Source organism: Camelina sativa, chromosome 20, assembly GCF_030686135.1.
Source record: "Camelina sativa cultivar CO46 ecotype springtype chromosome 20, ASM3068613v1".
Taxonomy (NCBI): Eukaryota; Viridiplantae; Streptophyta; class Magnoliopsida; order Brassicales; family Brassicaceae; genus Camelina; species Camelina sativa.
This window is the reverse complement of record NC_141899.1, coordinates 18005484-18020412: the sequence shown is the minus strand read 5'-3', so window position 1 is coordinate 18020412 and position 14929 is coordinate 18005484. Positions and strand designations below refer to the sequence as shown.

The 14929-nt window shown below is 29.7% G+C and overlaps 2 protein-coding genes across 3 annotated transcripts; one reads left to right on the top strand and one right to left on the bottom strand.

Moving 5' to 3' along the window:
• Window positions 1-2058: 2058 nt before the first annotated feature.
• Window positions 2059-2775, bottom strand: LOC147919116 (putative protein phosphatase 2C-like protein 45). Its single transcript, XM_087503848.1, has one exon. It carries the CDS (start codon window positions 2773-2775, stop codon window positions 2059-2061), a length of 717 nt encoding a protein of 238 aa, XP_087359974.1.
• An 8004-nt stretch (window positions 2776-10779) lies between these two features.
• Window positions 10780-14557, top strand: LOC104771046 (indole-3-pyruvate monooxygenase YUCCA6). Of its 2 annotated transcripts, XM_010495524.2 has the most exons (5): window positions 10842-12102; window positions 13280-13528; window positions 13629-13751; window positions 13880-14056; window positions 14235-14557. In XM_010495524.2, the coding sequence occupies exons 1-5, from the start codon at window positions 11398-11400 to the stop codon at window positions 14298-14300; spliced, it is 1320 nt and encodes a 439-aa protein (XP_010493826.1). In that variant the 5' UTR covers window positions 10842-11397; the 3' UTR covers window positions 14301-14557. The 2 variants fall into 2 exon arrangements, with proteins under 2 accessions (XP_010493825.1, XP_010493826.1); XM_010495523.2 differs by having other exon boundaries at window positions 10780-12102; window positions 13880-14557.
• The last annotated feature ends 372 nt before the right edge of the window (window positions 14558-14929 follow it).

The window sequence follows — 14929 nt, the reverse complement described above, 5'->3', positions numbered from 1 at the left end:
AAAATATGGGAAAATAAATTTGTAATATTGTGTTTAAAGATCTTTGGAAACAACGTGATTATGACTAAAATCTTCCAAAAATATAGTTTGGAATATCCATGATTTTATTTGTTACCATTAATATATCAATCAATTTGGTATATCCTTAATATTTAGGTGTAACTATTAATATTAATATATGGATTAATCTATAACCTATCTGTAACCTATTTGTAACCATTTGTAACCATTTATTAAAAATATAAAGTCTACAAAAACTATGTTGTGTACTTCCCCTTTATAATAAAACGGAAGTACACAACATTGTTTTGTAGACTATATACTTTTAATAAGTTGGTTACAAATAGGTTATAGATTAATTGATAGATTAACTGGTTACAAGTTAAATAGTGGGTGCAACTTTCATTTATTTCCGAAAATCTTAAAGATAATATTCTAAAGAATCATCTGATATCATCTAACTTACCATATTAATTTCTTTTATTAAATTATTCATCCATATTAAAATATTTTGATATCTAACTTAACATATTAATTTGTTAATTATCATTATACTTCACCTCTCATTTTTATATATGAGTCTATTTTGTTAAACAAATAAATTATCATATTATTTATTATAATTAGAAAATAGTTTTATTTCCGGATATACCATAAGTTGAATTTTTAAATTAAAAACAAATATAAATTGTTCAATCTATAAAATATTCAAGCTTTAGTAATATTATTCGTTAAAAATAATATTTATTGAATTAAAAAATTTACCGAGCAACGGGTTAAAATTTGAATATTCAAAATTTCATATTTTTTGTTAAACTTTATAATTTTTTATGATATAATAAACTTTAAATGATTTATTTTGAAATATCTTTAAAATATTGAAAATTGATATGAAAGTTAGAAACTATAAACACTCTAAATTGATTTTTTATAGCAATGTCAATACTATGTCACTATAATATGAAAGAATTCTAAAAAACCAAATATATTAAAACAAAAGTATAACAATATATTAAATTACTCATAATATAATAACTTGCTTTTTAAAATCCAAATTCACAAAATTATATCTTATAATGACATTCAAGTCATGATGTAGAATATATTGTTGACTACTACATAAACTAACACGACATATTAAAATTTTATTTTAAAATTTAAAATAGAAAATATACAAAATTTTGTATAAAATAAAATTTAACCAACGTTATAGCACATGTATTTATCTAGAATTATTAACAATATAAAGCTTACAAAATAAGTGTCTTTTTTCGAGTCATCATATTTAGCATATGATTTTATTGCATAATATTTAACCAAAATTTTTTTAAAAAATAATCATAATAAATGATATTTTATATAAAAATTACAATATAAATAAAATGAATTTCAATATGTGCTCTAACACGGGTATTAAATAGAGCTAATCTACGCTATTAACTTTCTAATTTTCTAACACTCAAATATTAGTATATATGGAAGGATTCTCTACGAGGATATATTCCCAAGGAAAAACTATATGAACATATAACATTAAGATAAGTAAAAACTAAAACCTAAAAATATTGTAGTTGAAATACTTATCCGTATGTATATAAGGTACTATTTAATGTGGTATCCGTATGTATATAAGGTACTATTTAATGTTTATACCAAAATAAATAGTTTTTATTAGTTAATAAAAAAAAATTATATCAAAAAGATTATAAATAGATTGACGGCAAACAAAAAAAGAGATTATAAATAGATAAATATTTTTATATTAACAAATTATTATTTTCCTACTAAAAAGTGTAGGTACACACACACACATATATTTTAAGAATTTCTATTTTAGTCTTACCTTAGATTAAATCTTAATCAGATAACTTCTGATATTACAACCATCATGTATTATTGTATTTATTCAAAAGATACACTAAAATTCAGGATGGTTTTTTTTTTTTTTTTTAACTCTTGAAATAATAATAAAATGAAACAACCAATGTTGCAGAGAAAAAATAAAGAATTGAAAACATAACGAATTAAGATCTTAACCCAAAAACAGAGCTTCTACACTCAGGATCTTTGACGACGTTCTTCTTCAATCCTTCCGTGTAACCAAGCCGGTCCGCCCCTAGCCAAATAAGAAGTAAGACGACCGTCACGAGTAACACTCCCAGCAATCTCCCTGACCAAAGAATTAGCTTTCAAAGAGGAGAGCTTAAAAGTAACCTCTCCCATCTCCTGCATCACTCGTTGGATTTTCAATAGCTGGGATCTGTATTTTGGCCAAGCAGACGGATTGTCCAACGCTGATATTGCCGCATTACAGTCTGACCAAATCTCAACCTTCGCAAACCGCAATACCTGCACACTTGTGAGACACCACCAGATACAATGTAGTTCTGCAACAATTCTATTCGCCACTGGTAAAAACGCATCTCTAGCATGCAGAATAGCATATCCTTCGTGATCACGTAATAACCAAGCTCCCCCACAGTAAGAAGATGCATTCACCCAAGAGCAATGAACATTACATTTGGTGATCCCCGGAAGGGGTCTTGTCCAAGTCGGGGAAGGTGTCGCTCCCCCTCGAGCCTCACTGCACTCTTCCTGAGAGTTGACATGCTGATGTTGGATCCAAAACTCCGACTCTTCTAAAGCTAATGCCAGCACTACATGTGGATCTTGCCTTCGATTTGCAAAAACAGAGCTATTCCTCGCCTTCCATATACCCCAAAGGATCCAAGGAATCGCAAGCCTATGTGAACTACTTAATTCTCCTCGTTGCATGAGACGTAACACATACTCAATGTTTTCCACCACATCATCAGAGAAACCTTGATCCGGTAATGGAAGAGAAGTTGCATTCCATGGTTTTGATTTTTATTTTTGTTTAGTAAAGTAGTCGGAAATAATATCATATGAAAATATTTAAAAATATTTTTGTTTGTGTAAATGATTAACTTTATACAAGCAAATGATTTCTTCAGTTTTCCATGACAAGGAGATTCTGTAGACAATTTTACAATTAACAGTACTATCCACACCACACCATATATAAAGATCCTTTTTAGATGATTCTCTTTACACCATGTTCAAGATGGAAAGCTGTACCCTTTCACAAACAAGACTACAATAAATTTTCAATAAACTTCATTTCTTAACCTACAATAGGTCACAATTTCGGGAATTGAATATATACAAAGTGTAAATAAATTAATTAATCGTTGGTCAACCATTCACTATACTTGAAAGACTTTCACAATTTGCGGTGATTTATACTTTAACTAGATAAAGACAGGACAGATTTAAAAATACTACATTAAAGATTAAAATATAGTATTAGAAAAAGAAGACGCATATATTAATTTTTTTTATATATTAACCTTACCTATTTAATTTTTTTTTTGTAATTTGGTAAATTTTTTTATAATTATCTTTTTACATTATTAATATTGTTTAAAACAAAATATATATATATATATATTTTTGTAATCTCAAATCCCTCTTATTAAATACTAACATTTACACAGATTGATATAAACTTGACACATGTCAAAATCTTGTTTATGGCTAACTTTCAAAACCCAACTTTATATAATAAGACTAGATAAGGACCCGTCCGATGTGCGGGCTTAAAGTTTTGTAAATAAAATAAAAGCTAATAAAAATGTATTTAAAATTTATTGTACATTATTTATAAAAAAATATTTTGCTATAATACACTGATTTATACCCATATACAAATCTTTTATGTATGTTACCATTAAAAGTGTATTTTTTACACCTAGGTATATTGTATGTTACAAATATATTATTTACCACCACCTAGAAAATGTGTATATGAACAAACTAAATCAGCTATTATATGTCTCTTTACTTTCACTTTTGCATAGTTTCTATAATCACTAAAATTGTTGGCTCAAAAAACATTTGGAATACAAAATAAATTACATCACAATAGTGTATGATAAACCATAAAGAGAACCTCGGTTCTGCCCTCCTCCCTTATATGGAGAGAACCTTGCGTCCAACTTCCTCCACCATGGAGAGAACCTTCGCTCCACCTTCCTCCCTTGGGAATATAACCTTGCGTCCAACCTCTCCCACCTTCCTCCCTTGGGGATATAACCGTGCGTCCAACCTCCTCCACCATAGAGAGAATCTCGGCTCTGCCTTTCTCCTGTGTGGAAAGAACATATTAACGTCTTTTAGCTATCTCAAAGTGGCCTGCTCCAGCAACCAGTAAAACTAAAGACTTTTTTCCAATATCACAAAATCTTTTAATAGTAACTAATTGTAAATTTTCCAATGTATTCATGGAAGTTTCTTTGACACACCATGAAGTAGCCTCTGTCTTCAAGCTCCTATAGATCTATCAACAACGATTTATGTTTTCCAATCTATCTATGTTTGTTGTAGGCTTGTCTTTGATTAGTCTTTTTTATCCAACCATTAGGTTGATGACCTTCTCCTCTTTATCTCCTTTTGAGATTGAAAGAATGGTAACAATTATGTTTGCAAAAAAAAAAAAATAGGTCTATGACCAACCAATCAAGATTGAGAAATTAGAAGAAAATTAATTTGACATAATTAATGAAATAATAGAAAATTATAAGTACGATAATATATGAATCTCAAATAATTCAAAGATGAAAATATAAATTAAATAAAACAATCTGAAACTACTACAATAAATTTTAAAATTCAGTATAAGAAAAGAAGATGCATATATTAATCTTCCATTTTTTTGGGTCAACATATTAATCTTACCTATTCCAAGCTGAAAAAGTAGAAAGTAGGAGTATTTTTTTGTTTAAAAAAATAAGGAAATTTTGTCTTCCCATTAAAAAAGTTTGACCAATAGAACAAAGTTGAAAGTAATATTTTTGAATAAATTATTTTGTTAGATGAATAATATGAGACGATCTATGTTTATATAGAAGTGAGTATTAACATTTTTAAAAATTACTAATTTTCTGTATATTTTCCTTAATCTCTTTTTTATTTTATTAGAAAATTTATCCCAATGAGCTCATTGTTTTTTTTTTTAATTTCTTGCTTCCCACTTTCTTGTAAGACGTATTGTCGTTCGACGATAAAAATGCTTTCTGCTTAGTTGATCTGGTGTTATATAATCTCTGTTGTTATCTTGCATTTATGTATTCATCTTTTTTTTATGCTACCTGTCTTGCAAATTAAATGAAATAATAATAACACCGTGAGAAATTTGTTAATCCTAAAAACCTTAGTTATTATGCATAAAAAATTTTGTTAACACATCAAAGTCAAAGATTGCGTAGTATGCATTATGAAATTGAGAAACAAAACAAAATTCAAAGAAACGACGATGAAAACAAGTAGTAATATCTAGAAATCTTTTTATATACTTGCTTCGATTAGACAACAAACAAATTGCCTTCGAGACTTGTTCAAGAACAATGATGTGTCAAACAAAAGGTTAATAAAAAAAAAAAATACCAAGAACAAAAAAGGTAATTGAAATTAATTTGTTTGGTGAAAAATATATTATCATCTCTTTGCTTATATAGAGGGGTGTATTTACAATCTTTTTCCTTTTAGGTTTAACAAAGTTTTTTTTTAATATAATAAGATTACAATTATCTTATGCATCATTTTACCAATCTTGAAAACTGTGATTTCTGATCGTTAAAACTGACATGTGTCACAATCTGATGAGTTACTAACTTTGATATGTGATTTCTGATCGTTAAAATTGACACATGTCACGATCTGATGAGTTACTAACTTGGATATTTAATCGTTAAAACTGACACATGTCACGATCTGGTGAGTTTTTAACTTTGATCTCTGATCGTTAAAACTAACACGTGTCACGATCTGGTGAGTAACTAACTTTGAGAATCAACTATATATAATAAGATTCGGTAATTAGATTGGTCCAATTACTTCATAATACAGTAAAACCTCTATACATTAATAAGGTCGGGACCATGAAATTTTATTAATTTATAGAGGTCTTAATTTATCGATAAATTAATATTTTATTAATTTATGAAGATACTTTTAATTTTCATAATTTTGAAATTTTATATTACAAAATAAGATATTTTTGTTATCATTCATATTTTTTTTTTTTTTAAAAATCTTAATTTATAATCTTGGCTATCGTAATTGTTAAGTTTAGAGTTTAGGTAAAAATGATAAATATTTTAAGTTTAGAGTTTAGAAGAAATTGCTACTATTATCATTTACTAGTATCATTTATGGTAATGATGAAGTCGAAGAAGATATTGCGGTAATTTTAGAATCAATTACATGTAAAGAAGCAATTATCGCATTTACGACTTCCCACAATTTTTGGATGCGATTTGAGAAGACGACAATGAAAAAGATTATAGATAAACTCCAATAAAAATGCAAATTCAAGAATATGCAAACAACAATAGAGTCATATTTCACTAAATTTTTTAGATATATATATATATATTATTATTATTTGATTATTAATTTATGATATTAATGGGACCATATTTTTATACAGGATTTTCAAAATATTATTATCTTATTAATTTATCGAAATGTGTCATTTTTTACACCGGTCCAACTTGCGACCGAAAGAATTTATTAATTTATAGGGAGTATTAATTTAAAGATTATTAATTTATAGAGGTTGTACTGTATAATCCTAACTATATATAATGCTTTTTTTTTTTGTCAATCTCACCTTAAACTAAAATAAAACTTCTCGATTGGTTACCCAATCTGGAGGGAAATTGTTTAAAAAAGATGTAACTATATATAATGCTTTAATGTAAGTAAGTGATAAACATTAATACATTGTGTAATTCTGACAAAATTTAATATACTTATTAGATATTATTATTATTATTATTAATCATATATATACATATATGTATATATATCGTGCGTGAAAAAATACAAAATTAAAAAACACCTACGTCGTGCTAGATTTTCTAATTAAAGCCAAAATTTCTAATACTGTTACTCATGATTAATCACTCATCAACCACCTTAGATTTATTATTGTTTTTGTGACATCTTTTTAAAAATTAAAGCAAAGACTCCCTTGACATAAATCTAAAAGAAATTGTTATAATAATGCCCATACACATCCAATAGAAGCTTAGCAATTAAATTGATTATTGAGGAGAGGCAAAAAGAATAAATATAAAATGGTACCATTTGGAAAAAGAGAGCATTTGAAGTACAAAGTTGCCAAATGTACTATCTATGTGGCTGGCAAGTCACGACACTTCATATGGGTTTACATCTACGTTTTAGTAAGTACAATGAGCTACCACTCTACAGTGAGCTATCGCTATATATAGAAATGGTATTATATGGTGCATAATGGTAGATATGTAAGATGATAATACCTCCATACCGGAACAGCTTTCTTTAGAAGAAAGTCTCCGACCATTTACTTAATATAATTGGTTTTTGCGCAAGAAAAAAAATCCAGAAAATACCCAAATAAGTAACGGGATTATTATGGATTATGCCACTTTTCACTCCAATTATTATGAATCTGCCATTTTTTTCAAATATTTTAGATTTGCCACTTTTAATCACTTTAAAATCTATACATTTGTGAAATTTTTTTGCAAAAAAACATACCCAGACATAATATGTAAAATTGTGTTTAAAAATCTTGAAAATTGGCAAATCCATAAGATTTTAGCCAAAATGGCAAAATCCATAAATGCCACTAAAAAAGTGGCTTTTCATAATTAACTCAATAAATAACATCTTTTCAAACACATTTTAAAAGTTTTAGTTTTGATATAACCATAGAAGAAAAATAAATTGTCTACAATTAAAGTTAATTGTTCATTTAGGTTCTTTTATACATCTAAACAAACTTTTTGATATGTTACATTAACTATGATTATGTAACTAATCCAGTGATGAGAGTCTTTCCTACAATAACTTGCTTCACTTGGAACTTGGAGGCCAAAAAAAGAAACAAAAACTCTTTGAAGGTAAGGATCGTTCTCCTCAATATACGGTTGAGATCATTGCAACTAAGGAATATTGTTGAATCTGTTTTACGGCCCACATTGGAAAAGGGTATCATATTCTACATATTCATACTTTGATTTATAAACATGTATTTTTTTTATGGTTTACGATTTGCTGATAGCGCAAATAGTAAAACATGGGATTCTTACACAAAATGTCACTTATTAGGCCAAAATTTCTCTTTTTGTTATTTTTAAATATGAAATACTTCATAATTTTTTTCATGAAACAAATATTTCATAACCAGAACTATATCTTAAAAAAAAACTAGAATCTAAGACTATCACCAGCCCAGCACCGCTCTCAACGTTTCTTTAAAAATATATATATATATATATATATATATATATTATTTTAATCACAATTAATAATAACCACTCAAAAATCGACATCTGTTGATATTTGTTGAGAATCGTTGCTTCCACAAACAACATAAGAAACGATTCTCTTTTTACTGAATCAAATAATGAATTTTTTATTTTGTTTTTGGACCCCATTCATAAGAGTAACTGTGAGAGAAATGTCTAGTAGAGATGCTCTAATAAACCCAAGCATCATATGTAAATTTGTGTTTTAGATATTAAATGTGTTAGAAATATTCCTTTTTAGATACTTTTTTCAAAAATATTTATTTTCTTGGTCATTTTCATTTTTACACTCTTTTACATAATTACAATAAGTTAAATTAACTTTAAAATTTTTTTTTTTAAAGTTTGGGTTCTCTGTGTGTTTGAAAAAAATATATTAAAAAATGAAGTCATAAACTTTATAAATGGAGTTATAAGATAAGTCCCTATCAAGTAATTAACTCGTAAAACATGGAGTCATAAAATTTATAAATGATATTGTAGATATGTTGGATACTTAAGAGTGTAGAAGAAAAATCCGGCGCTTCGCTTTTGCTTTTGCTCGATGTGAAAACAAATTCAATTGAATTAGTACTACATCTGGTTTGAAATCGAAAAGCATACCAAACTGGGAATTGATGTCGACTGATTTGGAGAACATAATATTAGTTTCCTTTACTTGAATTAGTAGCAAGCAAAATTGAAATGTCAATGTAGGTCTTCTAACTCGCAAAGCTCGTGATGAAAAATATTAGTTTTCATTATAAGCAATTATGTATCAAACATATGTTTATAAAAGATTTATGGCTTCCAATTCAAACTAATAGATAATAAGTGGATTGACTCATGTCTATTACTCTTTCGGTATCACAAAGGATGATTTTTTAGGATTTTTTTTTTGTACACAAAGATTAATTCCTGTAAACTTTTTTCAAATAATACTAAAACATTGTAAATTTTTTTAAAGTTATTAAATGATAATTTAAATGTTTAATGAATTACTATTGTTTAATAGATATGAGAAATGTGCTGTTATAAATAAATAATACATTTTTATCTAAACATTAAATGCTTTTTCTTAATTTATGTGAAAATCCTAAAAAATCATCCTTGTTTTTATACAGAGAGAGTATATATTAGCTAGTGTTTGTTCTTTCAAACTTTGACGATTACTCTTAATAATTCATTTCAAACAGAATATCACTCTGGACCATTAATAAATATGACACCTCGGTTTCAGGGACTTGCGGAGAGGTTTAAAAGATTGATTTAACCACATCTGTTACCAAAGTGTACTTATCTTTTCAGTTAGTGGTCTTGAAAGAACTCCACTGTTAAGCATGCTTATGTTGGAGTAGTCTCAGGATGGGTGATCTTCCGGGAAGTGACTGTTGGAACTGTGCGAGTAAGGACAAACACAGGGAAATATCATGTGGTGATTTATAGGAACAGTTTATAGGAACGATAACAAGTCTTTAAAACCTTCCGGACGTAGCAAACCGGCCGTCGGATATGGATGAGCTCACAGGCATAATGAGAGGACGTGAAACCCATTGAATAAGGTAGGCCCATGGACTGAAATTGGATATAGAACGCACTAAGAGATGACAGTCGAAGCGTTACAATAAACCTTTTTAGGCCTTCATATACGGGTTAATAAACAATGTTTTGATACCATTTTAAAATTTTATGAGCTATTAACTCAAAACCAATTAGTTAGTAAACTAGCTACATATCTCTTATATATAAATGGTAGTACTTTGAACTGTCCAGGTGGGATCTTAACAATTTAGACATAATTTTATAGTATTTTTATTTGATTTATTGCATTTTTATCATCAATTTAGCTTAATAATTAAAAAAGGACGATGAAGAAATATAAATATATGCATATAATGTTTTACACTATTAGATGGGTTACTGAAAATTATGAATACCATTTAATGTTTCGAACTTTTGACAGTTTAGTTTATTTTTATATCTTAATATCTTGAATGCATATACATCAAAGATTCTTAGTAACTGCATGATGAACAGATTGCTGTATTTGCGAATGTTGTGGACTAATTTTCTATTGAGGAATTCCTAAGTTCATCATATTTTATAAACAGTGATATGTAAAATATTTTGCAAAGTAATTAATGTATATAAATATAATGCTGAAATGATGTAGTAAACAAAAATATATATTAAATTTTATATCAACTAAAAACATAATCATATTATTTGTGCACCCATTGGTTGAGCATAAGACAATCAAAAGATTAGTTACATCAATCTTTGAGATTTCCATAAGGTAAAGAAAGAGTCAAAAGTTATATAGTGGAACACCAAAAATCTCACAGGTGGGCAATCTAAAAAGAGAAGTCCATTAAATATATAAACACCCTATTTAAGCATTTTTTTTAACTAATTAAGCACACATATACGCACACTCATCATATAAATATACACATAATCAATCACACATAAGAGATAGTCACATCACAACTAACAATCTCTCTCTCATATAAGTTTGAATGGCGATTTAAGAGACCCGTAGTTCTCTGATCATCCTCCTCCGGTTTCTACTCTCATCAAAACACAACACACAACGCTTATCTCTCACTATCTCTTTACTCATTCTTCTCATTTGGATAAGATCTCTCTCTTTCTCCCTCTTTTTCAGCAGATTCAATCCGAACCCTAACCTCTTTGATTCCGATATTTGGAGAATATTTTCTCTCTTCAAAACCCATTATAAATACCTTTCACTAAACAAAAAAAGTTTTTACCATCTCTCTCTTTTTGTTTTTTGTGTGTTCTTTTTAACTTAACTTACTCCATGCCATCAATGTCAAATTGTTCTATCTGTCCTTTGCTCTTAATTAGTCTCAACACCACCACCACCACTTCTTTACTACAAACCCTTCTCGTATTCTCTTAATCAATACGTACTTTATTAATACACATTACAAAACACGCACACACACCAAGTCTCTCTCTCTCTATATATATAAAAGCCAAGAGAGAGAAACAAAGAGAAGTTATTTTCTTGATGGATTTCTGTTGGAAGAGAGAGATTGAAGGTAAACTAGCACATGATTACTTGTCTAGCCACCACCGAGGCATGACGTCACCACGTCGTATCTGCGTCGTCACCGGACCGGTGATCGTAGGCGCCGGACCGTCGGGGCTAGCCACGGCCGCGTGTTTAAAGGAGAGAGGAATCACGTCCGTACTACTCGAGAGATCAAACTGTATAGCATCACTATGGCAGCTCAAGACCTACGACCGTCTTCACCTCCACCTCCCTAAACAGTTCTGTGAACTTCCGATAATACCCTTTCCGGCCGATTTCCCAACCTACCCGACGAAGCAACAGTTCATCGAGTACCTTGAGGACTACGCTCGGAGTTTTGACATAAAGCCCGAGTTCAACCAGACGGTTGAGTCGGCTGAATTTGATAAAAACCTTGGGATGTGGCGCGTGACGAGCGTGGGAGAAGAAGGCACGACGGAGTATGTTTGCCGGTGGTTAGTAGCGGCGACGGGGGAGAATGCGGAGCCAGTGGTGCCGAGGTTTGAGGGGATGGACAAGTTTGCCGCCACCGGGGTAGTTAAGCACACGAGTCATTACAAGACCGGTGGAGATTTCGCTGGAAAAAGGGTTCTTGTTGTCGGATGTGGAAACTCCGGTATGGAGGTTTGTTTGGATCTATGCAACTTCGGTGCTCAGCCTTCTCTCGTTGTCAGAGACGCTGTGAGTTTTTTTTTTTCTCTCTTTCTTTTGCTTTTTTTTTTGTTTTCTTGAGTTTTTTAAAAGAGAAAGTATTTTGGAGATTAAATTAACTTTTTTCGTATGCGTTTTCGATATTTTGGCTCCTTCATGTTTTGTGGAGTTCTTCTTCTATGCTAAAAAACAAAATCTTGAAAAGCTTTTTCATTCAAGTTGATCTTCTTCTGATATTAACTGTTTTTCTTTTTTCTTAACTCAAGATATTACCTACTTTATTAATAAAAATTTCTTTTTGTTTTCTAGGTTTTTTTTCATTTTCTAGGATTATGTGTGCATTTCTGTAAGTATTATCCGATATCAATATAATAGTCTAGATTGTACTAAATTCCGTTCCACCAATATATATGTTTTCTATGTTCTATAGTTAAATGAGATTTAGAAGAAAAAAAAAATTTTTTCTTAAATATGATAGAAAATAGTATTTGCTTAAATGACCACATATGATTTTGAAGAAAAAATAGTTGTAAGTTTCTTTACCCTTACTATGCATCTTATTTCTTATTTTTACTATTATCAGTTATAAGATTTTTTATTATTGTAAGTATTTTTAAAACAAACCAAATTTTATACAAATGGTGTCTAAAGCCTAAACTAATATTTTTAAGAAATATATTTTCTTTGGACATTTAACTATCTTTTCTTTATTATGATTTCTCTGAAATCATGTGCAACTTTTTTTCCTATTTTTTGTTTTATATTACTTTTTTGAAAAAAAAAAGTATCATATTTCTTTTGCTTTTCAGATTGATATTCTTATTATTAAATCTGTTTAGAAAATTCGTAAAATTTACGGGAAAATACAAAGGCTGGTATTATCCTAATTTAAGAATTTATTCTCTCTTTTAGGCCCTTGTGACTTCAAGTTCCAACAATTGTTAATATAGTTTTTTATATGAAAAAGAGGTTTACCTAATTTCTTTAATACATAATATCATTTTTATAACATTTTCAAAGAATAAATACTATGAGAACAACAACTTTATTGGGATTGTAACGAGCACGCGCAAACATTCTCATCCCCAAAAAAAAAAAAAAAAATCTCTTAAATATTATTTTATAATTATGATTTTTTCTCATCCGAATTATAAAGTTGCAGTATTTTGCTAATTTGAGTTTATTTTTATATTTTTAACTGGTGAAGGTGCACGTCCTACCACGAGAGATGTTGGGTACTTCGACTTTTGGGCTGTCCATGTTCTTACTCAAATGGTTGCCCATCCGGCTCGTTGACCGTTTCCTCTTGGTTGTTTCCCGGTTCATCCTCGGGGATACAACCCTGTTAGGTCTTAACCGGCCTAAGTTAGGCCCACTTGAACTCAAAAATATCTCCGGCAAAACTCCGGTTCTCGACGTCGGCACACTCGCCAAAATCAAAACCGGAGATATCAAGGTACGGTGTACGGTTATATCTAATCAAATATGATACATATACATGCATGCTTAAGACCTGTTTTACTGATATTGATGTTGATTTTGTTAATGGTAAAAAGGTGTGTTCCGGGATAAGAAGGTTAAAACGACATGAAGTTGAGTTCGATGACGGTATAACGGGGAGATTTGACGCCATAATATTGGCAACTGGCTACAAAAGCAACGTACCCTCTTGGCTAAAGGTAATCAATAAATGATAGTAATATTGGTTAACACATATTTATTGTTATTTTCTTATATAAGACTAGAAATATATCCATTGTAATAAAGTTTGTATTAAATGGGCTTTGGAAAACAAATAATATTTCAGGAGAATAAAATGTTTAGTAAGAAAGATGGATTTCCAATACAAGAGTTCCCAGAGGGATGGAGAGGGGAATGTGGGCTATACGCGGTCGGATTCACAAAACGTGGGATTTCTGGAGCATCAATGGACGCAAAGAGAATAGCTGAAGACATAGACAAGTGTTGGAAACAAGACGAGCAAGTCAAGAAAATATGATCAAACCTATAGACTATAGACAGTTGAGAAGATTAAGATCGGTTTTCTAATCAAGAAAACATAACTTGCCAAACTGCCGGTAGCGATCGGAAACTGATGGTTTGGTTTAAAAGGAGAATTGGACGGGGAGGAGAGGTGATGTAAATTAAAGACTTATTTCCAGCTGCGATGCAAATTGGGGAAAAGAATGAAAAGGAAATTTAGTGAGAGTGATTGTGGTGGGAATTGATGATCATCTGCCCCAAAGGAGAGGGGACCCTCTTCTCTTTGCATGCTTATAACCCACTTTGTAAATCTTTCTATACCTTCTTTCTATGTTTCTAAAATTTTCTTCTTTTCTCTTTTCTTTTTTGTATTTTGTTTTTTTTTTAGTTTTCCTAGTTAGGTATGCTCTTTGTTTTTCTTCCCTGTTTTGGTTCAATTTTTTTTTGGCAGAGTATTGTGGTGAGGTTTTTGTTTGTTATATACATAATATTTGTTTTAACTTTTTAACTTTTAACTTTGAACTAAACTCTTATTTTTAACGGACATAAGTATAATTGATTATATGTGTCCTACCAATGAGTGTGTCAATGAAATTTCCTTGTCGAAATGATTTCATTCCCTAGTAGAAGCGTCATATAAATTAGGACCACAGCTTGTACATTCGTCAGAAAATTAAGACCTGCACATTTATAATTCTGCTGACCGTTTTTTCCAATTATTGCTAGATGTACGGCCTCCACATGATTTTTTTTTTCTTGTCATATTTTTGTTAATTAATTTGGCTATATCGAAATCTATACTAGATCTCTCTAGTCATATATATATAACATCGTACGTCCGTTTTAGATTCCATTGTGGATCTCATAATCAGGT

What these genes read in the sequence shown, in the direction of transcription:
- LOC147919116 (XM_087503848.1), bottom strand. Translation starts at nt 2,775, where the DNA reads ATGCAACGAGGAGAATTAAGTAGTTCACATAGGCTTGCGATTCCTTGG.
- LOC104771046 (XM_010495524.2), top strand. Translation starts at nt 11,398, where the DNA reads ATGGATTTCTGTTGGAAGAGAGAGATTGAAGGTAAACTAGCACATGAT. An exon ending in CTCTCGTTGTCAGAGACGCT is followed by an intron (nt 12,103 to 13,279) that starts GTGAGTTTTTTT and finishes TAACTGGTGAAG; the next exon opens with GTGCACGTCCTACCACGAGA. An exon ending in ACGTACCCTCTTGGCTAAAG is followed by an intron (nt 13,752 to 13,879) that starts GTAATCAATAAA and finishes ATAATATTTCAG; the next exon opens with GAGAATAAAATGTTTAGTAA.